At 44.6% G+C, this 21,555-nt stretch overlaps 1 protein-coding gene across 1 annotated transcript in view; it reads right to left on the minus strand.

Annotated features, from left to right (window-relative positions):
• The window catches only part of CSMD1 (CUB and Sushi multiple domains 1), a 3,932,590-nt gene that overhangs the window by 129,120 nt on the left and 3,781,915 nt on the right, over positions 1 to 21,555 (minus strand). The window contains exons 64-65 of the mRNA XM_086925641.1: positions 20,508 to 20,687; positions 17,102 to 17,146 (exon numbers count right to left, since the gene is read on the minus strand). Of these exons, the coding sequence (XP_086781767.1) occupies positions 17,102 to 17,146; positions 20,508 to 20,687 (225 nt within the window). The remainder of the gene's footprint in view (positions 1 to 17,101; positions 17,147 to 20,507; positions 20,688 to 21,555) is intronic.

The following is a 21,555-nucleotide window of genomic DNA, read 5'->3' on the forward strand; positions in this document are numbered from 1 at the left end:
ACAGAGAAAGGGAGACAGAGGCAGCGACAGGAACAGACAGATAGAGTTATAGTGAAAGAGAGAGGGAGACGGAGAGGGATCCGAAGGGAGACAGAGGGAGTCAGAGGGAGTCAGAGGGAGGGAAAGGGAGACAGAGGGTGACAGAGGGAGGGGGAGGGAGAACGAGGGAGACAGAGGGAGTCAGGGGGAGATAGAGTGAGGGAGACAGAGGGAGGGAGACAGACAGAGGGAGAGAGACAGACAGAAGGAGGGAGACAGACAGAGGGAGACGAACAGAGGGAGAGAGGAAGGGATACCGAGGGTGACAGACTGAGGGAGACTGACCGAGGGAGATAGACGGAGGGAGACAGACAGAGGGCGACAGACAGAGGGAGAGAGGGATGGAGACAGAGGGAGACAGACAGAGGGAGACGGACAGAGGGAGGGAAAGAGAGGGAAAGAGACAGAGAGATAAAAAAAGGGAGACAGAGACATTGAGTAAGGGAAGGAGGGAGAGACAGACAGAGACAAAGAGGGAGAGAGAGACAAAGACAAGGAGGGAGAGAGAGAGAGGAGGGGGAGAGAGAGAAGGAGGGAGATAGAGAGAGAGAGAAGGAGGGAGAGAGAGAGAGAAAGGAGAGAGAGAGAGAAGGGGAGAGAGAGAGAGAAAGAGAGAAAGAGAGAGAGAGAGATAGTCTGTTGGCTCAGTGGATGAAGGCGTCCACTGCAGGGGCTTGTGTTCAACATCATGAGCACAGTTTTTTTTTCCAACCCCTCCCCCACTGACCCGGCCTCGACCGGTGTGGCCCTTGGCCACAAACCACACTGTATATTTGGCCCCAGAGTGAAAGTTTGTTAGTACCCATGCTCTGGGGTACTAGAAGTTGTTGGACATTTAAAGAGAAGCTACAAGTTAAATGCCAGCTTAGGTTACCTGTCTTTTGGTCACAGGTATCATCACTGAGCTGTATGGAAACATACTACGGCCATACATTTTTATCACCTACAGATTTCTATCGCTTGGTGTCAGACATTCCTCACTTTCATTGGATGGCTTGGAGATTATGCTAAACAAGACATTTGCCAGAAGTTTAACATTTCTGTTCCTAAAACATGGTTGTTTCTTTCAGACTTCCACACACAGGACAATATCCCTCCCAAGGCTTGGCCCAAATCTGTGTTCCTTGAGGTCTTCTGAATGTGGGGTATTGGTTTGAGCAGGAATCCACACACCAGATTCCTGCAAATGCTTCGATGGGAACTGCGTGGGGAGATGACTCCAGTATTTGGACCTAGGTTGGCTGGCACCCAGGCCCAAACATTTCTGAAAACTAGAAATGCAGGGTAATCCACGGTGACATCGATTGCATGAATCCCAGCATGGTTGTTCCCCAGAATCATCTGCAATTGTCAATGCATGGGTATAGAAATAACATGATTGCCTTTTCCGTCACAGAAAACGTCAGCCAAATGGTAAACTTACTACCATCAATATTCCCATACTTCTTCCAATAAAATCGGTTTCCCACATGTGTGGGTGTGCATATTGTGTAAGGCAAGTATAGACAAACATTCTGACCATGTGAAGATTCTAGTGACATTAAATTTACTTACACTTACAATAGTTCCACCCAAATATGTGAGGTGCTGTTTTCATTGTTAGAATAGAGAGGATACTGTGTGGTGGAATTTAGATATGTGTTTCTGTTAGAAATTGGGTTTCTGGTTGGCTAGGGTATGCACCTAAGCCAGGCAGAACCCACCACTCTAGTCAGGGTAAGGGAGTTACACACCCAAGATAACCCCTGCTCACCCCCTTATTAACGTGGCAGAGCAGTCGCTTTTCCCCGAGGCAATGTGTAAAGCGTCTGCAGAAAACACACTCACACACCAGTGACAAACTAGGCACAACACAAAAGCGACTACACACAAGGGTAAAACGAAAATATCCTTTGTATTATATACACATAACACATATTAGACCATAAATCACTGCATTATTCATTTAGACCACATTACATAAATTACTGCTCCATTAGGAGCTTTTCATGACTTCACATGGATCATAAACACTTGGAAGTGGGTAAAGCACGTTTAGACCATTACTCACATTAGGCACCTTCTATAATACATGTAGACCAAAAGAATTACTAGGTCAACTGGCCATTGTCAACACATCATAGGTAAGGCAATACCATAAAGACCGATATGTAGCCCACGTCATCAGAAAATCATTAAGGTGCAACTTCGGAAAATAAAAGTAATTGGTATCTACAAAACTTTATGGGGTGACCTCACCTGGACCCCTAGGGCACCAGAACTCCTGCGTGCCTTCTCCCAAAGACAGAGAGTTCCTAATCGGGCCCCCCATTCTGGGCTTGCCAAATTTCAGAGATAATGCCCCCCAAGAGAGGTGCAGCTGCCCACACCATGGTGCAGCCGAGACAGTTGCAACAGAAGGCCCGGTCACTCTGCTCAGGCCGATGTGTCCAGCCAGGCCCCCTAATGTCAGCAAAACAAAGACGGTTTGAAAACAAGAGAATGCCCCACTAGCAGCTGCCTGTGGTCATGCAGTGCAGCTGTAAGTACTTGCCAGAAATTAATCCCTCGCTAGGCAGGACCACCATTCGAGGATCCCTCCCCCTCGGCGGCCGTGATGTCAGGTCTCCCCACTCTATAACACCACAGCTGCCCGTGACTGTGTGGCCGGTCGCCGTTGTCCGCGAAGGGGGAGTGCAAATGCCTCTAGTCTGCCCTCCCTCAGGGAGCATTTCAGAGACCTCAACTCGTCTCAAGCAGTCTGGCCCAGGCATTGCGACTCAGTGTGGGGAATGCTCCGGTGTAACGCTCACCAGCCCTCCAGGTCTGAGCCTTCCATGGCTCCCTCCATAAAGGGGTGGGCTGACTCTGTGGCCGCAGTCTCCACCACACCTCCCTTGGAGTCCTGGTTGCCTGTACCCTGGATCCAATCCCAGACTGTGAAAGCATGTCCTTCTGCCTCAAACTCACCCCTAACGACAGTCTGACAGGGGCACTTGTACACCGCCCCCCAGGCCCGCTAAATCACTTCCACTCCTCTCTACCTTTGCTAGCGGCCGAATCTGCCATGTCTCAACTTCACGCTGCTGGGTGACTTTAATATTCACTTTGATGTCAGCACTGACAGTACCGCCAACGAGCTAGTTTCTAGCCTAGCCGCAATTCAACTAGAACAATTAATCAGGTCTCCCACTCATGACAAAGGTCACCTGCTCGACCCAGTCTTTACCAACTGCCCAACCTAACAGTTGGCACTATTACTCCCCTACCATGGACGGATCACTTCCTGATTCCCCTCAACTGGTCTACCTGTAAAGTCACTCCGCCCCCCCACCTCACGCAAGATGAGAAACTGGTCGAGACTCCCGCTAGAGCAGTGGTCGAGCCTCCTTTCCACCTCCAAACCCGCTCTTTCCAAAAGCCCTGCACCCGATAGCAGGACATTCAATAAGTGGATCGAGGACTCCATCGACACCATCCTCCCTTCCAGTAAAACCAGGCTAAAAAGAGCTCAAGAAACTGCCCCCTGGTACTCGGAGAAACTCAGGGAACTAAAACGACAGTGTAGAAAGCTGGAAAGGAAGTGGCGCCTGGGATACGCCATCACCAAAAAAGACAGGTATATGGAAGCCATCAGGGCATACAAAACCGAAATAAACTTAGCTCAAACCAATTACTACAAAGAGAAAATGATGGCAGCCCGATCTAAGCCAAGAGAAATATATCAAGTAGTCAAAAGCCTTTCTAAGATCCCCTCTCCCACAGTCCCAACCTACGATCCTATTGCTCGATGCAACGAAACTGGCTGAATTTTTCGTTCAAAAAATCAACAAAATATATTTTTCCTTCGCAGACCCCAGCCCAGAGACTATCACTGTCATATCACCTCCTCCAAGCGCTACAGAACACCCTCCGTGAGTTTACCTGAATGAATTCCCACCGCTAGACCTGGAATCACTCAAATCCCCTTCACTTCAGGTAAAATCAGGCTCTCCCCTCGACCCTTCTCCCCCTCAGATGATGAACATGGCCAACCATGTCATCCTCCCCACCCTCATGGACCTACTCAACAGTTCCATGCAAAGAGGAGTGGTCCCCCCCTCCTGGAAACAAGCAATGGTGAGAGCATTGCTTAAGAAACCCAATCTCAATTCCACAGACCCTAACAACTACCGTCCAATCTCCTTGCTGCCATGGTCATGCAAAATTCTGGAGAAGTACCTCAATCTCCACCTCACCAACTTCCTTGAGGAGAATCTTCTACTGGACTCTACCCAAACAGGATTCCGTCCCAAACACGGCACAGAAACGGCTCTTCTAGCCGTCACGGAAGAATCCAGGAGGATCTTGGATCGAGGGGGGTCAGTGGCAGTGGTCCTCCTCGATCTAAGCGCCGCGTTCGACACGGTGTGCCATAGAACCCTGTTGTCTCGACTATCCGACCTGGGAGTCTCAGGAAACGCCCTCGACTGGCTGAGTTGCTTTCTCAGCGGAAGAACATTTCAGGTCTTCGACGGCGACTCCTGCTCCACGAGCAGACCCCTAAACTGCGGTGTACCCCAAGGCTCCTCCCTGAGCCCCACACTGTTTAATGTGTACATGAGGCCACTGGCTGGGGTCGTCCGACAATACTGTATCAAGATCATCTCGTATGCGGACGACACCCAGCTACTGGTCTCCTTGACACAGAAGAACAGCGGGCTCCCCCAATCCAACCTGGCAGCCTGCATGGAGGATGTTAGAAGATGGATGACAACATCATCCTTAAAACTCAACGGCGACAAGACCGAGATAATGATCCTCGGCCCCCCTACTCTCATCACCTACGACCAGCTATGGCCCGCAAGCTTAGGCCCACCTCCAACCCCGAAGGAGGACATCAAAAGCCTAAGAGTATGGCTGGACAAAACCCTTACCTTTAATACCCAGGCAACTAAAACAGCAGCAACCTGCTTAGGGATTATCCGAATGCTGAGAAAGATCCTGCCGTTTTTGCCCTTTGAAGCTAAGCCAGTTGTTATTCAGGGCCTCATCCAGTCCAGGCTCGACTTTAACAACGCCCTCTACTTGGGCGCCCCTGAATACGTGCTGGAGAAACTACAGCGCATGCAGAACTGTGCAGCTCGCACCCTTCTCCAGATCCCTCGCAGAGAGTCAGCTAAGGCAGGGATCAGGTCACTCCACTGGCTCCCTGTCAGGGACAGAATAAAGTTCAAAACCCTGTGCATATCGCACCAAGCCTTCCATAGAGCTAGCCCTGAGATTAACCACTCACTTCTCTCCCCTTACTGTCCCGGTAAATCTCTTCTATCCACAAACGCATTCCTTGCTGCAGTTCCCAGAGTCAAACGGTCCAGAGCAGGAGGCAGGTCCTTCACGCTCAACACTGCTAGACTATGGAACTCTCTTCCCTTCTCACTAAGGTCCAACCCTACTCTCTCGTCCTTCCGTAAAGAGCTGAAAACATTCCTCTTCAGAAATAATCTCCCCACCTGGTCTTTTCCCCCTGTGCCTCAGAGTTCCATTTCCTCTACTTAGCGCTTGGACGCCCTCGGGCAGCAGTCGCGCGCTACAAAACCCCTTCACTTCACTGGGTGAAGCTGGGGGCGAACTGGCTCTGCTGACGAGTAGCCCCACATTGTTCCCAGCGCAAACTTAGTTTTATTTTCCCTACTGAACCAAAGGGGAGTGTCCAACAAGAAAAGAGCCTGGCCTGAAGGAGCTCACCATGTGCTGAATTCGTAATGAAGCGCTCCCTTTAGGCAACAAGAGCTAGTGCAGGTTTCTTCTAACAGAGGGAAATAAATACAGCACTCACTGCGCGCTGTTTAGAACAATGTGAACTAACAAGTCAGTCCCATCTCCCGCTCTTATCAAGGCCAGAAAATGCTGATTTTGTAAAATACATTGGAAGCACCAGGGCTATTTAATACTATGATTTTGAACACAGGGTGTAGAACAGTCCAGTTTTTCCCTGCAGGTTTCCTTTTCATGAAGTCTGTTGTATCCCTGGAACTTCCCAAAACAGGAGGCCAGACCACACAGGCCCTTGGAGAGTCCTTCTTCAAGCAGGGGACACACATCACACAGCAAAGTTGTTGTCCTTTCCTTGGGAGAAACAGCCACTGCTGGCCAACCGCAGACAGCACACATCAAAGGGGCAGTACTCCTGCTTCACTTTCTCCAGCTCTTCTTCTTGTCAAAGGTTCCAGTTGATTCCAGAATTAGTCTAAAGTCCTGGGGTTTTAGGTCTAATTCTTATACCAAAAAATGTCTCTGTTCTCATTGTAGCAAGGGTCTACGAAACCAGTCCAAACCAGTTCTGCCCTCACTTGTGCAGCAGGGGGCGAAGACAGCATTGCACAAAAGGAGACACAGCATATTTAGGTGTAATCACAACTTCTCACATTACTCTACTCTAAATGTAGACTGGATCTATTCAGCCATGCGATGAGTCACCCAGGCAAGGAAGGGCACACCTCAACCCCCCCAGTGACTGTCTAGAGTGAATGCACATCTCAGCTCCTGTCACTCACACGCCAGACACTGAATACACAAACAGCCAGAGCACACAGAATGGTAAAGTAACAAAATGCATACTTTCTAAAAGTGGCATTTCAAACACAGGTTTTAAAAACCACCTTCACCAAAAGGTGCATTAATAATAATAATAATTCAGAGAGTCTAAACTTAATTTTCCGATCTTGTCCCTATTGCAAGTTACACATGTAAAACTGTTACAGTGCAACTTCAATGTTAAGCCTATATGACAGATGGTGTTTCAATAGTGAATACAAATTACACAGTATTTCACTCTCAGGACATGTCACACACACACTAGTACATATCATACCTTCTACATACACTGCACTCTGTCCATTGGGGTACCTTGGGCCTACCTAAGGGGTGCCTTTCATGTATGGAAAGGGAAAATTTGGGCATGGCAAGTGGGTGCACTTGTCAGGACAACATGGCACTTTACAACTGCACACAGACACCACAGTGGTAGGGCTGAGGTACATTGACAAGGCTACTCATGTGGGTGCACAACCAGTGGTGCAAGCCGACTAGTAGTATTTGATTTGCAGGCCCTGGCACACATCGTGCACTTTACTAGGGACTTTCCAGTAAATCAAATATGTCAATCATGGATAACCATCATTGTCACAATTTGGCTGTGGCAGCGAGAGTGCAAGCAATCTGTAACGGCTGTGCAGAGCCGCAGGACTGCAAGCGGACGGAACAATATGGAACAGAGAGAGCAGAGGTGAGAGTGGAGAGAGGCAGAGAGGTGGCAGAGAGGTGGTGAGAGACTGAAGCTTCCGGGCGAGCGGACAAAAGCAAGGAACCCCCCGGCTCTACGTCCTCCCCGCTTCCTTCCCGCTCCGCGCCGCCAAGTTCTTACCAAACGGCAAACCGTAAACTTTCACTGCTGCCCAGCTTGGAGAGTTCTAGCTTGAAGAGTGGAAAGACCCTGCTAGACGCTGCTCGCGACAGAGAGTGTAGTGTTCATTGAAGACAAGACAAGCACGGCTGCCCCTTAGAGGGCGGCCGCAGCAAATGTGTGCCCTTGGTGTCCAGAGAAGGCAGCCCAGCCCAGGTGCCCACCTGCAAGACAGCACTGTGAGCCCCGCTTGTCCAAATCCTAGCCCCTGCCCCAGCCCTTGATCCAGCCTTTCATCATCTCCCTCTCCACTATTCTCCACCAGTACCCCAGCTGCGCAGCCCGAGCCTGTGAATTTACACATTGGAGCACCGTACCGTGGGGGCCGCAGGGACTGCGGATCAACCAGTAAACTAACCCATTATCATTAAGAACTGTTAAGACTTGTTAATCAAAGTTAATCAAAAGTTAATCAAAGTTAATCAGACAACAACGACAAACAACATAAAATAACAAATAACAACAAGTATAAAATAATAAAAACAATAAATAGCAACAACAGCAGTAACAGTGACAACAACACTAACAGCAACAATATCGACAACAACAAACCGTCTTTAAAACCACTTTAAAACCAACAGCATATAGGTGACCATGAGGTCTGGGAAGGAGAGACGGTCTGTAACAAATGTTATCAACAACAGGAAAAAGGAATACAAGATCCTAAGTGAAACAACCAAATTAATCAAAAGTCACCTTTCCACACTAACAAAGCTGACAGCGGCAACTGCAGAGGTATCTTCCCACAAGGGCTCCGGAATCCTAGTGAATATGCTGGTAGACATAGTTGAGGGCGGAGCGTTAGACATACAGCACACCTACCAGCAATCATGGCATTTTCAACCTAAAATATACTCCAAATTCTCATATGTGAATGACACTGGTTCAGTGTTAAATATTGGTATTAATAAACAACTGGACCTCCCTTCCCCAATACATCCGGAATACTCAATAGACAAAAGCCCATTGGCCAAATTGGCCAAATCAGCAGAATGCAGCACGGCTCAACCCAGTTGGACAATTGAAGGGGCAGCGAAAGAGGCAGAAGATCCACCGTAGTACATGTAGCTCAGCAAAATGCAAAATACACTGATACAAACACAGATAAAGAGAATGAAGAAAGCAGTCAAAACACCGGAAATCTGCCCTTCCCCACCTTTTTTGAGGTTTCAAGATCACCATTAAGAATACCATTGGAGCCAAGAAATAAAATACGGACGTGCCGGAATGCAATGACCCATGCAACTGCAGTACCTTCAGCACTATTAGTACCAGAAGCTTCTACAATCGTGGGAACTCCGGCCACCTCTACTCCAGATGCACGTTTAATTGAAGCAGCGGGTGACAGTCTCCCACATCTGTATCCGGATGTCACACACCCGGACTTCGAAGATCCCGAAGATATGAACAACAGTAACGGGACCACCACAGCGAAGACCAAAGTGATGACAGCAAAGACCTCAGAGAGATCTTCGGAAGGACAGTAAACAACACCGATATTGACATTAAAGTAAAAGCCAAGTCACCAAACCCATCTCTCCTTGGACCACAGCTATATCGCGCCCACCTACATAAGGAGAAAGAGGACCAAAGATAGGGATAGAACAAGAAGAAGACCCCCGGAACTACGTGGTCAGCAACATGTCTTGCAAAAAACACAGTTGATGGACAGAATGCAGAACAATGTCTTACATTCACCCCAGTACAAAGATCTGGGCCTTAATCCATCGTTTTTTTGCACTCCACACCACCCTAGGTCAGACACTGGCTATATGCAAATCAGCCTTGACCCTGTGCCTCATGGGAACAGTCCAGCCCGAAATACCAAGCCATGTCTTTCCTAGACCGGAATCAAGCATCCAAGGACCGGTTTCTGGCTATCAGCTTTCTTCAGCCTGGATAGCTTGACTCCAGTGATGTGGAGAGCCTGGGACTCACGTCTGAGCATACCCAGCCCACTCAGGGTGAAAATTGCAAAAAACACAGTTGATGGACAGAATGCAGAACAATGTCTTACATTCACCCCAGTACAAAGATCTGGGCCTAAATCCATCGTTTTTTTGCACTCCACACCACCCTAGGTCAGACACTGGCTATATGCAAATCAGCCTTGACCCTGTGCCTCATGGGAACAGTCCAGCCCGAACTACCAAGCCATGTCTTTCCTAGACCGGAATCAAGCATCCAAGGACCGGTTTCTGGCTATCAGCCTTCTTCAGCCTGGATAGCTTGACTCCAGTGATGTGGAGAGCCTGGGACTCACGTCTGAGCATACCCAGCCCACTCAGGGTGAAAATTGCAAAAAACACAGTTGATGGACAGAATGCAGAACAATGTCTTACATTCACCCCAGTACAAAGATCTGGGCCTAAATCCATCGTTTTTTTGCACTCCACACCACCCTAGGTCAGACACTGGCTATATGCAAATCAGCCTTGACCCTGTGCCTCATGGGAACAGTCCAGCCCGAACTACCAAGCCATGTCTTTCCTAGACCGGAATCAAGCATCCAAGGACCGGTTTCTGGCTATCAGCCTTCTTCAGCCTGGATAGCTTGACTCCAGTGATGTGGAGAGCCTGGGACTCACGTCTGAGCATACCCAGCCCACTCAGGGTGAAATTGCAAAAAACACAGTTGATGGACAGAATGCAGAACAATGTCTTACATTCACCCCAGTACAAAGATCTGGGCCTACATCCATCGTTTTTTTGCACTCCACACCACCCTAGGTCAGACACTGGCTATATGCAAATCAGCCTTGACCCTGTGCCTCATGGGAACAGTCCAGCCTGAACTACCAAGCCATGTCTTTCCTATACCGGAATCAAGCATCATGTCTTTCCTTACGACTGAAGAATGGGAAAATTTGGTCACTACATAGTCCACCAAGGAACAAACGAGAAACAGCTCTTCAAGACAAAGGAATGTCAAGCAATGGGACTCAGGGGGAAACACCAATAGGAGAGAACAAAATATGGGCCTTCCTCCTAAACACCATGCAGCTTTCAACAAAGGCTCCGGAATTTCACTTGAATATGATGGACATTTAACTTACTCTTCTTAACTGCCTAGCCCTGAATGTCACACGTATTGACAGAAAGTTGTCGGAAATAGCAATAATTCCTCCAAGCTGCACCTGCCATTTAACTAGTTACACTGCCTACAATGACAAGTGATCTGCTCACTGATCTAAAAAGTTCATACCCAAACATTTGCAAGCCCAAAGCCAGCAAGATTAAACTAGAACAAGATTGTTACAAGGAAACATCATCGCCCACTCAGGAGCTAAAAGAGTGATCTAGGAGGAACCGATACACTACAGGATTGGTCTAGTATAGCAAAAACATTAAAAATAAAAAGAGAGTTCCTTGACACAGATCAGAACAGGAAGGAAACACTGAAATTAAAAAATCTGCTACTGGAATATAAATTGCCTTGGAACTAAAGCAATGGATTGTGCTTTGCTGACGTATTTTCAACAATTTGACCTAATTCTGCTTCAAGAAACATGGCTGGTGGATCCGTTCCACCTACAAGCTGACCCTCAGCATATCCCTCCCATAAAAATGATGCCTCCCTCTACGCACAGCGGATGCGCTTGGGGTAAGACAGTCAATCTACCCACTCTATGACAGGAGCACCTGGAAAAGGGCTCTCTTACTCGCACTTGTGCTATTTTTAAAATCCTTTGTTTTTAAATAATGAATTGTTCTCTTTCACTCTGTGACAAGAGCGCCTGGGAAAGGCTCCTTTACTTGCACTTGTGCTATTATAAAATTCACAAGTGCAAGTATTTTTTTCACTCGATTTTGTCAGCCGCTGATTCACTGCTTGCACTTACTTGCTTTGACATATGCTTTGATTTGCGCATCTCCCTAGTCCACCGCCGATTCTTCTGTTTGTGTGGAGGGAGCTTCCTAGCACATACAGGAATTGACTCACAACTTCCGATAGGCTCAGGCATATCAGCTGACCCTCAGCTCATCCCTCCCATTAAAATGATGCCTTCCTCTACGCGCAGCGGGCACGCCATAGGTGCACCGAAGGAGCGGAAAAGGCAAGCCTGTCTGCGCCCGTCCGCACATAGACCGGGCCCAGGGCCATGCCCCCTGGTCCTGTCAAACCCGACTTTCACAGCATACCACTTACCTACACCAGAAGGCAACTATAAAAGATTCAAGAGGCCATTAACAGTAACCAGGCCTGCCCCCGCCTTAAACCAGAGACTTTACTTACCCAGCCCACCACCTGCTGCCCCAACTGCCCTTTTACATTAAACACGAATAATGGCCAACTGCCCACCTCCATCAAATCGCCATTGACAAAATACAGAATATCCCATGCCGCACTTATAAACATCCGATCCCTACCCAAACACAAGTATGAAATAAGGGACCTTCACAGAAGATTATAAATTAGACCTCATATTCTCAACAGAAACCTTGGGGTGACCCGTTCTTCGGACCAGACTTCTCTATCGCAACACCGGACGGTTTCTCCGTCTGTAGACTGGACAGACCTAGCAAAAAAGGGGGACTGGCGCTCATCTACTGAGACGAATACTCACTCAGAGCAGACTTAATCCCAACCAAAAGTTGTGAAGCCTTTATCTTCACGATAACACTCTCCCACTCCCATTCCTTTAAAGGCATCCTTCTTTATCGTCCACCTGGACCACAAGCTAATTTCATTGCGTTTCTAGGCCACCTACTTGAACCATTAGCAGGAGAATCTAACTTCTCCATCCTGGGAGACTTTAATTTTCATCTGGAATCCCACAGCGACCATGATGTAAATGTAAATGTAAATTGATACTTATATAGCGCACTACTCACCCGCAAAGGTCTCAAGGCGCTTGTATGAATACCGCTGTGGAACCCATCCTGGCTTTCCCTGTGAGGCGTCCACTCCTGGGCACCCCCAAGGTGGAGGCCAGGCATCCTTAGCGTTGTGGGGGCCGTTGTGGAGATTAAGCAAGCTATTGCCCGGAGTTGCAGAGTGGGACTCCATGATTGGAATAGACACGAGGCGAGAATTATCAGGTCCATGGAATTATGAGCCCAAGACCCGCCGAGGCGGGGAATTGAACCCTGATCCCAGGCTAGACCTCTGCATCAGGGTCTGCCGCTCTAATCATTGAGCCACACTTCTCCATGATACCTCAGCTCTTTTAGCAGAGCTGGAGATGGTAGGACTTCCTCAACTAATAACAAAGCCCACACACTCAGCCGGCCATACATTAGATGGGCTATTCTTTAACTACCATAAAATTACTTTAGAGAACATCCTCCCTCTACCATGGACGGACAATTCCGCAGTACTCTTCAATGTTCAGATAGAAACTCACAACCCCAGTCATGGAGGGGTATTCTTATCCTTATTTTAAGGGAATGAGGTGAATGGTGTCACATCTCTAAAACATTTCTTGGCCAAGGGGACCACGAACCAGGGGCCTCAGCCATTGATTTTGTGGGAGGGCCATGTGGTCGCCTCGCTCAATCCATTTAATGGCCTCCTCCCCCATGCCCAATGGGAGGCAGTGTCCCCGTTACCCTATGCTCCAGGACACTGCGCTGTTTTCTGGCAACAAGAGCATGGGCAGGAAACACAAACCTAACTCCATGCCAGTGCTGTTGTGGGCAGAGAACACAGGTTTGCTCTCAACAGGTGGTAGCAATAACAAGTCTTGGTCCCCCAGCACCCAGAATAGGTGCTGGCAGCAGAGTCTGCAGGGTCACGGCATCCATGATCCTTCCTAGTAGCCCCTAGGGCTCTGAATGTTGTGGGTGTCTAAATGGAACCAGGGCACCCACCAAAAATAAAAAAATGGGGCAGCAGTGCTGGAGTTGGCTCCTTGTATGGGTGTCTGGATGGGACCAGGGCACCTACCGCAAATAACAAAATGGGGCAGCAGTGTTAGAGTTTCCTCCTTGTGTTGCCATTTTACAAAAAAAGTCTCAGCCTCACCACTGCATTATTTAATGGTGCAGACTGCTCATTTCATATTCACTGCTCCCTCCTGGGAATGCCCTGTGTGTGCTTTGCTGTTATATGTTCCAATTGGCATGGTGCCCCAAATAGGTGCAGGTATGCCAAAAGCAATTTATAAAAGAGTTGTGGGGGGTTGCAAGGAGCACAGCTGCCCCAAGGTAAATTTAAAATAAACCATCATTCTTCTGGGTCATTTAATGCATGACAGCAGGATAGCATTCTATCATTTTTGAAGTACTCCAAGCTTGAGCTGTTTGATCTTCAGCTGGTGTGCCCAGGGACCTTTTGTTTTTTTCTATGGTTGTATTTAGTGGTCTGACGTGTCTTAAAGAAAGACTCCAAACCACATTTATGTTTGCTTAGAACAGAAATGTTAATTTTAATTATGTTTATGAATTACCATGTGTGTATTTATAAGTGTTACTTATAATGGTTATTGATAAATTATTGTGGTGACTTTTTGACAAAGCCAATAAGTCAGCTTTATATAGGTTGGTGTGCACATCCCATGTCAAATGGGCCAGTTGTAGGATATTGGGATAATGGTTGAGGGGGGTAAACCCTAATAAAGCAGCAACCAAAAATCTATTCATGGTGAAACACAAGCAAACCTCAAATAACGTGATATTAACCCTCTGGTAGCTTGGCACAAAAGCAGTCAGGCTTAACTTAGGGACAATGTGTAAAGTATTTATGCATCACTTCAAATATTAATCAAGTGAAAACACAAGACAAGAAAAATCACATGGCAATAAAAAAAATTATAAAATTTACTAACATCTTTGAGACCAAAATGACAAAAATCCAATCAGTAGAACAGAGATATGCAATTTTAAAGTTTTAAGTGAAAACAATGCCTAAAGCCAATAAGTGCCAACAGTGGTTATCTGGTTGCCAGAGACCAGGAGAAAGTCACAAATACAGGCTGACAACAATGGAGTGTGGGCCATATACAGGGAGCACATGAGGCCTGATGAACTAAGTACCTTAAATTCTGGTTAGAGCATCGCAAGATCCCTCGCTGAGGAAGCCCTATCCAGCAGAAGTTCCAAGAAGCTGCAGGCTGTAATGAGAGGTCGGGTGTCGGAGATCTAATGTTCAGAGATTGTTCCGATGAAGCCTTCAACAAGGCTTGCGATGCGAGGTCCTGCATCATTATTGAAGATGTCATTGACAAAAGCTTATGATGTGAAGTACTGCATGTAAGAAGCATCGTGCAACAGTGGTTCCATTGAGCTGAGATGCAAGGAACTGCACCAGAGATGCATCGTGCAGTGGTGGTACCAATGTGATGCTGCAATGAGATGCATCACAGTGCAGATGTTCTGCCAAGAGACCACAATTTAGCTGGTAGGTGACTTCAGGCTCACCTCCAAGAGTCCAGAAATGGGGTGGCACCACTTGGGAGGCAAGACTCAAAGCAGTCAGAGTCATGGTACTGGGTGGTTGGTGCCTTTTTATCTCTGAGGATCTGATCAGGAATTTAGCCAACTGGCCATTTAAGTCACTCTGGCGGTCTTCCATTCAAGATGGACGTTGTGTCCTTACACAGGCAGCAGGGTAGCAGGGTAGAAGAGTAGAAGTCCTCCTTGCAGCAGAGCAGCACAGGAGTCCTGCAGATGCTTCAGAGGTGTACTAAAGTGTTGGGTCGGAGGGTCCAATATTTATATCCAGTGCCATCTTTGAAGTATGAAAAGGTTTTGGAGGTTTACACCCCCAGAGGTGTTTGGAATTTCCTGCCTCCCTGCCTTGGCCTCACCTTGTCTGGGAGCACAAAAGACTAGTGTCAAAAGCTTTGTGAGTGTGCTGAGACAGAGTCCTGTGTGTGTAGGCAACAGCTTCATCCCCTACCAGAGATGTCCCATTCAGCAACACCTACTCCCCCCTTTGTCCCAATGTCTGGGAGCAACATACAAACACTTACTGCTAGCTAAACCTAGTCATGTGACCAAGGATATAGGCTTCAGGTACCAAATGTTTGGGACAAGAAAAGTGGCATTTTCAGAATTGTGACTTAAAACCAGACTTTACCTTTAGAGAGTTTAAAGAGAGTTTTACATTGTAATTCTTTAGATACCCAACTCAGTATTCCTACTTGTCCCAATTGAAAGTTATCACTTATGAAATGAAATAAGATAAACCAATGTTATCCAATTGGAAAAATAGACCCTGCAGAAGTGGCGAGTGAAATTAAGAGACATTATATACGAGTACATGTAAAACCATAACACACATGCCCAATTATTTAAGTACACTGAACCCTGTCTTATTGGTTGTTTAGTGGATATCTTAAGGGGGACTTATGTGTATTAAAAAGGAAGGTTTAGGGCAGGCGAGAAGCTTTGTTTTGCCAGGGTGAAATGCAGTTTAAAACTACACCACAGGCTGCAATGACAGGCTTGAGACATGTTCAAAAGTGCCACTTAATGGGTGGCACAACGGGTGCTGCAAGCTCACTACTATTTTTTTAATTTACATGCCCTAAGTGCATGTATTATCATATACTAGGGAATTATACGTAAATTAAATATGGCAATCAGGTGTAAGCCAAATGAACTATGTTTTAGGGTTTCAGAACAAGACATTTAGCACTGGTTAGCAGTGGTAAAGAGCATAGAGCCCTAATGACAAAAAAAAATGGGATCGGAAAAGTGGTTAGAGTGAAGGTAAGAAGTTTGGGGGTGAAACTGCAGAAAGGGCCAAATCTAACATTGACCATGTACAGCCCTTCACTGCCTTTTGGCTAGATTAGATATAAAGAAATGCCAGCTATATAGATACATACATAACAGGCTGAGCCTCTTACCTAGCTATGCAACATAGGACTGTGTAAAAAGGTGTCCACTGATAGTTAGCCCTGCCTAATCGAGTATAAGAGAGCTTACAAAAGGTGAAACTCACTCATGACAAAAGACCATTAATTAGCCAGTACTATAAGCAAAAAGGCAGGAGATTTAATAGGTCCAAATCCACTTTACTACAGTCCCAATATTCCTGTTGTCAAAAAAAAATCGACGCCTTAAGAGGAAGCAAACATGTTTGGAAGTTAATTTGTTGAGATCATTGTAAGAAACTGTGCACATTTCATCATTTTTTGGGTCATAAAATCCTTTTTCCCACAAACCGGAGTAAACAAATGAAATTAGTGCAAGTGGAAGGCAGCACATTATGGAAAGAGAAGCAGCATTGTTATTGACAAATTTCCGGCTGTAATAGTGAAAATATATAATTCCTAATTAAGGTCAAGATCAAAATCAAAGAAGCGTGTATCAGAAACCATGTATTCGTGCTACCCTATGTTTGAAACAAAACGATTACCCATTCATCAGTGTAGTGTCTGCAATGGTTCTATGGTAACACGTCAGTGCTATATCTAACAACAGAAATAATTCAGTAAAATGTCATTGTAGGGGTAAACTGCTGCATCTTTTTTCTATGCTGCTTCACTATATCTACTCGAGCATTAACTAGTGTAGGCTAGACCTGGCACTCATAAAAGGTTTTCTTTCCTGCAATGCAAAACTCTGGGGCAAGCTATCAACACAATCGTGCATCATGTGTTTTACATTACGATTTCATAATGAAGGTTGCACATTAGCAACATAGTGAAAACTGTACATGACAATAGTTTGAAAGACTTTGCATACCTGGGATCTTAGGCACTGTGACATTGATTTCTCTGACTCCTTTGCCTACAAACGAAAAAAAATAACAATATAATACTAATTTGATAAGAATTTATGTTTTCAAAACATTTACATGTTTGCTTAAAAGCAACAGCAATTTGAAAATCTTATCAGACATGCAAATGTTGGTGTGTACAAGTCCTATGCTCCATTTTCTGGTCACAATCTTCATATTGTAATAATCATGCCTATAACACCTCCTCGCCCATCTTCCTTGTAATTTTCTTACACCATGAGAAAATATTCTATTCCACAAAAACTGTATATCTAAGACAACTTGTATAATGGACCTTTTTTCTGAATCCATCATCTGAGTAACAGGCTAGTTTGCACGTTCTTGATGTTCATAGGGCACACTCCATTTACATACATCAAATGGCTTCCTTTAGGCAGATCAATTCTTTGTGGTCTTTATCCTTCTTCATCCACACTTTCTATATGGTTCAAAACTGTAATTTACACTGCTTATGCTGTGCTAGGTACAGATTTTTCAGGCCCTTTTTGGGGAAGACATACTAGGAAGATGGCTACCTCATAGGTGCTCGAACCAGAACAGATGGGTTTTACGCCAACTCATGGAACAGAGTCAGTGCTGGTTCTAGCCTCAAATGATCTGAGGATGCAAGTTGACAGTGATCATATGGTAATTCCGGTCCTGTTGGAGCTATTGGCGACATTTGACACCATCAAAAACCAAAATCTGTTGGCGCAGCCTAAATGGTTTGAATCCTACTATCGGAAAGATGCCAAGCAGCAACTCAACGTGCTATTGAATCCGAATACAAGGAAATCAGCCATAGAGAACCCCATCCGATTCAATGTCTATTTAAGACCTCTACTGACCCTGATTAAGCCCTTTGGGATATCATTTATAAATTATGCAGGCGATGCCAAGCTAATAAATCCCTAGACAAGTTGGACATAAATCAAATCAACAACTTCCATAAATGTCTGAAAGAGATGGCCCAGTGGCTACACCAGAAATGTTTAAATGCAATGGAGACAAGACAGAAATTCTATGCTGCTTGTCAGGGATTCTACAACGACAACTCCCATCCAACATTTGGTTGTGGCCAATGAAGTCAGAACTGGATATGGTATAAAATCTTGGAGTTCAATTTGATGAGTGTCCCTTAATGGAGACTCCTGTGAATAAAATGGTAGAAATATGCCATGGGTTCCTAAGAAACTCAAAGGAAAGTATCCCTATGCTTCCACAACCCTTCATGAGACTTGAGGTACAGGCCACCATAGTGAGCAGACTGGACTACTGCAACTCCTTACTTTTAGGCTGTCCAGACTATATGCTTAAGCAGCTTCTAAAGATCAAGGTGCTGGCTGCCAAGTGAGCACTAAACAAAAAGAGAAGGAGATCCACTGACGAAAATCAGCAGGAACTCCACGTCTCCGAAATAAAAGATCAGAGTGCGTTTAAGACCCTCTGCACACTAAACAAGCCATCAAATGGCACAGGACCTAAGTCTCTACAAGAAAATGTAAAACTCTGCAGGCCAGCATTGACGCTAAGATCATCCGACGGCTGCCTGGTATCTGCACCTCCTTTTAAAAAGATACAACAGGGAAGCAAAGCCTTCCAGGTCAGAGCTGCTTAACTATGGAAAAACATGCGACTCTCTCTAAGAACTGATACAAACATGTTAAGTTTCAGGAAAAACCTAAAACAGCTTTTTCACCAGCAAAGGACAGGTGTAGCTAAGTAGTCTTAGATGTAATCTCTTAATAGAAGGTATCTAGAATGATAGTTCTGAGCGCCAAGTAGCCTACTGGGTGATTGTTGTTTTTTTATAAATGTTTAATAATACGAATAATGGGTGGCTATTAAAGAAAGCTTCCACAACAGACATTGGTTGTGCTACTACCTGGTCCTTTTATCACACATACAAGATTCACTGCCTTCAAAGAGGTGAATGTTTTTTAGTCTGTTGTTTTTAGGTTGCTGTGTGTGCTTGTTTGTTTTTCTGCAGATTTTAGTGCTTATGTTTTATCCTCAATTCAAATAAAATCTTTGAATTAACACAATTGTTTGACAAATGGTTGTAGAATTCTTATTTTGTTGTGCCTCTATAATCATTTGAATAAACTAATGAGTCACTCTGGGTTTCTGCTTCGGTATTATCACATGGTGTAACAACTACACAAGGGAGATACATAAGGAGGTAATGGAGGTAATGACTTAGTTACTTATCAACAATCTTCATTACTCAAAGTCCATATCTTCCTAACAATAGTACTGAATGCTCTCTAACTGTTTTGCCATTCTTTGGAGTTTCATTCATGACCCTTTCCTACAATGAATAGTGAATAACACAGGTAGTGGTAGGGTAGTTTCTCTTTGGGTAATGATGGGAGCGAGTAGAGCCTTTGTTTTGATTGGGCTAGCTAAACATTGTTTGTGGTCCAGAATTGCTCACAGTGTAATGAATGTGACAAGGAAACATAATAAAGATCACTGGTACTTCACTGGGCTGTTCGCTTGCATAGATTCTATTCTGGATATATCAATTTTGTGCAGAGACATCATTGTTTTTTTACAACACCAGTCAACTAAAGTATTAACATTTTACACTATACTTAGAATTTAATTAAAATTCAGTTTTCACAAAATACAAACATTAAGTAAACAAACTTTCAAGCATACCTTAAATAAAGGCAACAGTTCAGTCCTCCCTGAATGAGGTATTTTTCCTTCCATAATTATATACCTTGACTTTCATTGTATATATTTCCTTTGACTCAATGCATTTTATTCAGTCCATAATTTCAAATGGCAAATATCTCTGCAGTAATATGTACAGTCACTTGAAAACATTTGAGAGCTAGCTAATGCTACAGAGAAAGTGGAGTATAATTTTTAAGTATGACATGAGTAAAAAAACATGTAAAAAAGTTTATATAAACATAGAACCTCGTTTAATGTTTGGTAGACTGACTACTTCTTAACAAATAGGGCAGCTATCCTGTCTACCGTACAGCATGATAGCCTATGGCTTGAAATGCAAATAGCCACCACGTTTTCTATTGAAGCAAACATTAAATGGGACCAGAAGTTGCTTAAAATGAGAAAATAACATGTCAGATTATTTGTCCATATTTCCTTTAAATCCACATATTACAGCCTACATTTCGATGTTTCTCTCTTGGTGCCTCTGTTTTCCATTGTAATTCATTAATTTCTGGTGATTTTTAAGGATTTATATGTATTATCAGGTTGAGTCCTTCATGAATTTTACAATTAGCAAGGAAGAGAAATCAGAGCTCACTCACTAGGGAAGATCCATGTCTAAATTACAACTACATTAAAAGCACAGGTTGATCAGTACCAAATAATATTTGAAAAAGAACATACTTTTACAAACTGGTGCCTTGCCAGTCCATTTCATGTCAGCTTTGCATGTTCGATGTTCTGAACCACCCGCAAGGAAAAATCCTGGTTGACAGGAATACATCAGTGTGTAACCTAGAGTAGGCAAATCTATCGATCTCACATCCGCATGGGTGGGTGTCTCTGGTTGTCTGCATGCATGAGCTGTAGACGTGTCAGAAAAAGAAAACAAAATATTAAATATATCAAGGTTTAATATCCATTCCGAAAAATTATAAGAAATTCAAACAATCCTTTGAAAATAATATACATATATCACAAGGAAACACAAAAAACGATATAGCCTCCTCATGTGTTGAGTTATGTATGGTATGATTGATGATCGTGTGGTTTGTGGAGTCAAATTGTTTTTGTATATCTTCTGTATTGGTCTAGCTTTGGGGTTTCTCTGTTTGGAATTCTGTACAGCAAAGATTTTTTATATAAATGAATGTACATATATTTTAAAAAACGAGACTTTTTGATACAATAATAATAAAACATTTTTATAAATAGTTGCTTTGTGGGACAATGCGGCTGTTTCTCATCTAGGATGTATTACCTATGCACTAATTAATGGTCAGGGAGAGGGAGAGGTTTCCGTGTTTTTTTCTGATGCCAAAAGCTTATACACATGACAGAGTGATGATAGACCATTTAAATTCAATTAAGACTTACATTTGTCCATATGTCATAAGCCAAAATTGACCTTGAAAGAACAATGATTTCATTATATAAGAAAGGTGACATGATAGATCCAGTTTTTTTTAATACAGGTTGTGCCTTTATGATGCCAACTATAGGTTTTGTGTCAGGGCTCTCTAGCCATGGGTGAAATAAAGAGTGTAGATTCAAGCAGGGTAAGTGAATGTACGTGAACTGTAGCACAATGAATGATGCAGTAGCTTTTCCTGAGCAAACGTTCTTACATTTCCATTGGTTATGACCTTTTTTCAATTGGCAATAGCTATTCAGCTCAATTTACATAAAGTGTTGTATTAAGCCCTTTTTAAAGCTTGAAAGATCTTATGTA

The sequence above is a fragment of the Lissotriton vulgaris genome, chromosome 6 (assembly GCF_964263255.1).
Source record: "Lissotriton vulgaris chromosome 6, aLisVul1.2, whole genome shotgun sequence".
NCBI lineage: Eukaryota > Metazoa > Chordata > Amphibia > Caudata > Salamandridae > Lissotriton > Lissotriton vulgaris.